The sequence below is a fragment of the Pteropus vampyrus genome, unplaced genomic scaffold (assembly GCF_000151845.1).
Source record: "Pteropus vampyrus isolate Shadow unplaced genomic scaffold, Pvam_2.0 Scaffold114, whole genome shotgun sequence".
NCBI classification, from domain to species: Eukaryota; Metazoa; Chordata; class Mammalia; order Chiroptera; family Pteropodidae; genus Pteropus; species Pteropus vampyrus.
Genome location: NW_011888895.1, coordinates 541,922 through 548,633, shown reverse-complemented (window position 1 = coordinate 548,633; position 6,712 = coordinate 541,922). Strand labels below are relative to the sequence as shown.

Below are 6,712 nucleotides of genomic sequence, written 5' to 3'. Positions count from 1 at the left end.
CTCCTGGTTATACTACTATTCCGGTGTTTGTTCCCAGGGTATTTTTCCCTGATTTTGAATTTTATATAAATGGAATCATATTGTCTAATTTTCCCCAACATTACATCTGTGATATTCATTCATGTTGTTAGGTAGAGCAATAATTCATTCTCGTTTGCATGTCTGTGTGGTATTCTACTGAATAAACAGACCACAATTTATTTACCATTCTATCCTTGATGGAGTTGGCATGCTTCTCGAACTACTCTTAAGTGTGGTGACATATTCTCACCATAAAATAATACAGGAACTGGGACACACTAGGGAACAGAAGCAGCAGAGTCATGTCAACTATCTCATGCTTACTGGGCAGAGAGATGGTTATCGAAATGGAAGTTCTATTTTCCCCAACTATTTAAAATTATTAATTTTCTTTTTGTTACAGAAGGTATAGTCAAATTTGCATAGGTTAAAATGTGTGACGCCTCTCCCATGTAGAGATATAGGGTGTCAAAAGTTAGGCCTTGAATGCTAGATGAGTTTAGATTTGGTTCGCTTGGAAATTATACATGGTTTGTTTTTTTAAAACTTATTTCTAAGTTTTAACTTATATCTAAGTTTCTTAACCTTACATCAGATACAGCCAGATGTTAATAAGGCAGTGTCATTCAAATTAACTCATATACCAAACCTTCCAACTCCCTCAACTGTACTTCTCCAAATACTGTCTGATTCAGCAAAAGGCATAACCATGTACTCAGTTCCTTAATCCTAAAAAACCTAGGAACGACACTTGCTCACAACTTCTTTCAGTAGCCTGCCCGCCCTGCAAACCCAGATCCACGTACCCAGTGAGCTATGTCTCCAAGGAATGCTGCGAAGCTATCCACCCCCTGCCCACTGCTACCGCTCTGCTCTAAGTGGCAAGCGTTCCCTGCCTGGACTGACACGATAGCCACCTGACTGGTCTCACTGCTACACGTTTTTTTTTCTTTTTTAAGAGCCAAAAGGAAAGTTTATTAAAAAAGGGGCAACACGCCACAGAGTGTGGTCTCCTCTCAGAGGCAGAGAGTGAGAGAGGCTAAGAGAGTGGAATGGCAGTGAGTGTGTGTATGTGTGTGGTCACCTCCACACGCTTGCCCCATCCCAACTCTTCCTCTCAAATCCGTCCTCCATCTACCAGCCCGTGGCTTTTTTTTCTTTTTAGAATGTTTGATCTTCATCTGCGCACTGGGTGAGCCAGTGGCTCTTTAAAATCACAAATCGGCTATGTCACACCTGTCCTTAAAGCCTACCAGCTGCTCAGTATCCAAAATGCCGCAAACTCACCACACTGACACTTAAACCCAGCTTGCTACACGGGCCTACCAGGCCCTTCACAGTCAGGGCTGGGTCTCTCCGGGCTCACCCCAGCCACAAGCCCTTGGCAGTTTGCTCTAGGCCCCCTGCTGGCCTTTGGTCCTTAGGATACACAGAGCTCCTTGCCACTTGAAGGTCTGTGCTCTAGCTGCTTTGTACTTCGAAACTCACTGTCTCTCCAATTTTGACATGACTGGCTCCTGCTTTTGCTGATTAAATCTCAGCCTCGACTGCCTCTCACTGAGCAGCCTACCCTGACCACTCAGTCTAAAGGAGTCGTCATCCCTTTGCTTTCTAGAACATTTACTATCTTAATTCTCTGCATTGCATTCATCACAAAGAATATTTTCTTGTTTATTTGCTTGGTCTATCTTCCTCTGCCTCTAAGATGTAGGCTCACTGCTTCATCCCCAGTGCCTAAAAAAATACCTGGTACGCAGTAAGTACTCAATATATTCGTTCGTGTCTTAGACATGAACTGATGTCAAGAACCCATATGTCAATGTACCCCTCCTCTAAATCTAAGAGTCCAAATTCTGGGCCTCTAAGAATACACAGCAAGAAGGACATGATTGCCCTTTGAAAGTGACAACATGAATGACTCTCTGGAGGGACTTCTCGCTTCTACTGATACTTATGTTTCACGAAGTCTGCTTTATGGTAATGCAGTGCTTTATTTATTCTGTCCATAAATAACTAATATTTGAGAACATTTACAATATAAATAGAACTTAATCTAAGACAAGTTCAACTTACATTTTTTAAAGTATTTCAAGAGTAAGTATTCATAAGAGAATATGAAGTGACCAAGACCCATTTCAAGACCTTCACAGGCCCATCGCTGGCCCAGGGGAATATGAGATAATTATGGTCAAACTGTTACGTCAAAAACTTATAATAAATGTTTGATGTTAGTCTACATACAATTCAGTTGGTGTAAAGTTCATTGGCTGCAAGAAAGAACATTTGGTTTACTTCGCTGATAGAAATATCCCTTAATGCTGGGATGGCCTCTTCTTGGTATTTCTTCTGCTGTTGATTTTTAGCATAGTTATCTGCAAGAAGAGGACAAAAGGCTTTGTTCACCCAAACAATTTCGTCCACAGTCTCTGTGGTGTATAAAGACCCACCATATAACTTACGAGGCTAATGTTTGGATAATGACAAATATCACATTTAAATATAATTAAAAGATGACTTGAATTATCTCCCTCTGCCTCTAAGAATGTCCCAATTAGAAATCAAAGTACTTTTATGCACCTCTAACTTGGTTAAGAAATTAATATTTCATTCAACTGTCCAATAATTAAAGTCCCATTTGCACATTTCTCATAGGAACAGAATTCTATCCAGGCTTAAAATATATATTTAAATCAACACCTGGAAACTATTGAATCATTTGGTACGATTAGTCATTCATGCAAACAACACTTTCCCTTCTCTGCACAAATTGTCTATTTGCTGTAGTTCCAGTCAAGAATGCAGAGAATACAGCAGGTTATCAGAAAAGAAATATAAAAAGACTACAATTGATTTTCAAAATACATTGTATAGGCTCATGAAAAAAGGCTTTTGAAAAGTTAAAAAACCATTCCAGGGAACGTAAAAAATACTTTACTTCCTAGAATCTAAGCAAGCTTAAGAATCTAATTTATTTTAATCTTTAGACTTGAACAAAAACTTAAAAAAAAAGAACTGCAAATACATGCTGTGGTTCGTCTATCCACCTAATTGGGGTCAGGTGTACATAGTGATCCTGAGGATACAGCCCCCCAAATCCTGCCTCCCCGACAAGGTCTGCATGGACCTCTGCCATCCCTTGATCAACGCTGCCCATTTAGGATAAAAGAAGTTTCTCTCAGGCAGTTGTTGAAGAACATATTATACACCCGTGGTGTTTATGGGACATACACCTGTTTATTAGAGCTATAAACAGCATAGTCATCAGAACTTACTTTCCCCATGTAAACATTCCCTTTGCATTTATTTCTCCCAGGATCTTTTTACTGTGCCGATGTGTGCCACTTATTGCAGGCTACTCTTGGTTGCTTTTCTTCATAAAAGCGCTAATGCCCACTCTCCGTCCCCCAGCACTCTCCTTTGATGTGAATTTACCTGTGATTGTATGAATGGAGTTGAGTGGAGAGGTACTCATCATGTTGATTCCAAACAGGAGCACATATCCGATGACTACAGTAATGAGGAGGTAGACAGGCAATGCGACTGCCCAGTACCTGCGGAAGACGACATTAGAGTAGATAACAGATTTCTCAACAAGTTTTAATTTCTAAGAGTCCATCACAAAGTTAACATAACTTTTAAAATTTAATTTTAATTAAAGCAACCCATGTACATAAAAGAAAGTCAAATAATTCCACAAGGCCTGTAATAAACTCCAGCCTTCTGCAGGGGAGGATAGGGTTGGTTTCCCTGATTTGAGGGCTGAGGAGGGGGACTGGAGGGTCTAACGCTCTTTAAACATTGTTTTCAGCCCAATCCAGAATTACCATGCTAAAGAGGTATCTGGTACCTCCAAGTGCCAAGCCTTTCTGGCATTCTAGGGCACCAATACTCTTGCTGGTGGCTCTACTTCAGCAATATGGAGAATGGGGAAACCAAGTCGGTTAACACTCAGCTGTTTGCAATCCACTTCCTCAAATTTCATTGATACTTCTTACCCGCTATCCCATTATTTGTTCCTGTGGGTTTATACCTTAGAAATTTTTTTTCTATAGGGTTACTTCAGCAAGATGGGAGGCAACGGAGATAAATGTGTGTTCACCCCGTCTTCTTTAATTAGAGATTTATCAATAATGAGCTTTAAAAAGCTTTAAATTTCTATATGGCTTTTCATTTATATATCTTAAAAAAACAAATATTTAAGATTTGGGTAGTGTAAAGAAAAAAACTGATCCTTCAAAATAGTATTAACATACTCTTATTTTATTTAAGCAATATATTAAGCTTACTTTTGAGGCCAATAGGTCAAGCCTAAGGAGTTTAGCCAAGATTCAGGAATAAAAGCCCACACGAGATACAGCACTGTAGAAGAGAGAAAAAAAGGTCAGTAAGGCATGCAGCTCTTGTTGAGGTCCAGATGTAACAAAAAGCTCCTATGAAGCATCCCTGATCCACTCAGAAACGATTTCTCCTTCCCTTCAGTTATTCTAGCTCCTTATTTGTATCATTCTTATAACAGTTATCACAATGACCTTATAGTAGACATCTTTTTATAGTGGTAAAAAAAATAACAAAATTTACCATAAAATTTACCCATTTTTAAGTGTCAGTTTGGTAGTGTTAAGTATATTCACACTGGTGTGAAACAGATCTCTAGAACTTTTCTATTGCAGATCTAAAAACTAATACCCATTAAACAACTCTTTTTCTTCATTAGTCAATTTAAAAAAAAAGTCTTAACTCTCACACTATATTTTAAGTAATTTAGGGGCAGAAATCATGCCTTAGCAATTCTTGTAATCCTTACAGCACTTAGCGATTTGCTTTATGCATAGTAGGTGTTCAACACTTCATCCTACAAGGTTGAAATAATTATAGACATTTAAGGCTTAAAGATGAATTTATATAGCCTTGCTCTGATCCACTATACATTGGGCTTCTGCCTTATCTCCCAAAACATAATCTTATTTCCTCAGTCCAAGTCCCTGGCACCCTTTACCATTGTCCCCGTGTAATAATGACAGTGGACCTCTGAGCGTTCACTGCGGGGTAAGCACATTTCTAGGCTCTTCACCTGCATTATTTCACTTAATCCTCAAGACAATTCTGTGCAGAGGAGGAAATGGAATCTTAGAAATGTTACATCATTTGCCCACAGTAAGTGGCAGGGACAAATTTCAAACTACCTATAGCAACGCTGATGTAAACACGTATTACAAAATTTTGTATGTCCGAAACATGAGATACAAAAGTGAACCCACAAGAGATGGCCTCTGCCCTCCATGAGCTTAAAATCTAGCAGGGAATAGAGATGAGTAATATTTTTGCTACACTGTGCTAAGTGCTAATGAGCGAGTAATAAAGCATGATACAGGAGCACCAAGGAAGGACCTGAGCCCACACTGTGTTGATGAAGTTAATGTTGATGGTCAGGAAAAATTTCCTGGAGGAAGCGACTAAAACTGGAGCCTAAAGGACAAATATGGGGTTAGTTGGATTAAAAATGTTTATGGGTGGGCCTGTAGAAGAAAGGAAGGAAGGAAATAAGAGAAAATAGTATTCTCTGCCGTGATCCATGAAGAGAACAAGAGAGATCTGGTGTGGCTAGATGGCAGAGGGAGAGGGTTGTGAGCAACTGGCTTGAAACTTGAGAGAGTTTTTAAGGTTAATAAAATACAAATTGTGGGGAAACAAAATGTAAATTCATAAATGGAAATAATTAGATGATTACGTATTTATTGAACATCTACTATATGCCAGGCGCTATGTGAAGGTCAAGAGTATACAGAAAAATAAGACACAGTCTCTATTCTCACAAATTAGTACACCTCAAACTCCTCAGAGGTATGCGCTATTGTTATTCGTAATTCACAGAAGAAAAAAATGGAGACTCAGGGAATTTAAGTAACTTGCCCCAAATCTCACAGCTAAAAGTGACTGCGCTGGAACATGAACCCATGCAGCGTGTTCACAGCATGCTTTCAGGCAGAGGCAAGAGCACTAACAGAAATACGGAGGTGAGAAGTGTGATTTAGGTGAAACTCTCAGCAGTTTAGAGTGGCTGGGACATGAAGCACAAGGCTGTGACTGCTGAGAAATAAAGCTTGAAAAAACAGATCCCAGATAATGAAAAATCTTGTAAAAGGAACATGGACTTTATGCTCTAGGCAATGGAGACAACTGGATATTGCACTTGTTTTTAACTTTAAAGATATAGCAAACTATAAATAGAAATAACCATGTACACTCTGCCCAGAGGTTTTAGGTAGGGGAGTTCTGGCCTGCATCTCAAGTGAGTCACTGTGATGGGTGCGTGTCAGATGTGTCTGCCTCGACAGAGGCGGTGGAGGCCCATGGGATTCAGTGGCAGGTGGGGATGAATGAGTTGTGGGGAGGGGAAGTTCAAGTAAGAACAACTCCAGATTTCCAGAGCGAGTGCCCAGCAACTCCGGCCCTAAAGTAAGAGAACACCTGAGCATTCTCCACACAGCGACGAGTGCTTTTGCAAAAATATAAATCTGACCGTATCACTTCGCTGCTCAAAATTTTCAGTCCCTTAGGATAAAATCCGAACTCCTTACCAGGGTTTGCGAGGACATCAATGATCTGGCTCCTGCCTCCTCTCCAGCCTAGGCCTGGCGCACTGTGCTCCAGTCCGCATCTCAAGGCCACTGCACTTGTAGCGAGTACTGTC

General features: G+C 40.0%; 1 protein-coding gene across 3 annotated transcripts in view; it reads right to left on the bottom strand.

The window, feature by feature from the left end:
• Window positions 1-1,989: 1,989 nt before the first annotated feature.
• PIGP (phosphatidylinositol glycan anchor biosynthesis class P) overlaps window positions 1,990-6,712 on the bottom strand; it is a 7,570-nt gene continuing 2,847 nt past the window's right edge. For all 3 annotated transcript variants that reach the window (XM_023533861.1, XM_023533859.1, XM_023533860.1), the window contains exons 3-6: window positions 4,308-4,380; window positions 3,454-3,572; window positions 2,199-2,393; window positions 1,990-2,133 (exon numbers count right to left, since the gene is read on the bottom strand). In XM_023533861.1, coding sequence (XP_023389629.1) covers window positions 2,266-2,393; window positions 3,454-3,572; window positions 4,308-4,380 — 320 coding nt within the window. In that variant the 3' untranslated portion in view covers window positions 1,990-2,133; window positions 2,199-2,265. The remainder of the gene's footprint in view (window positions 2,134-2,198; window positions 2,394-3,453; window positions 3,573-4,307; window positions 4,381-6,712) is intronic.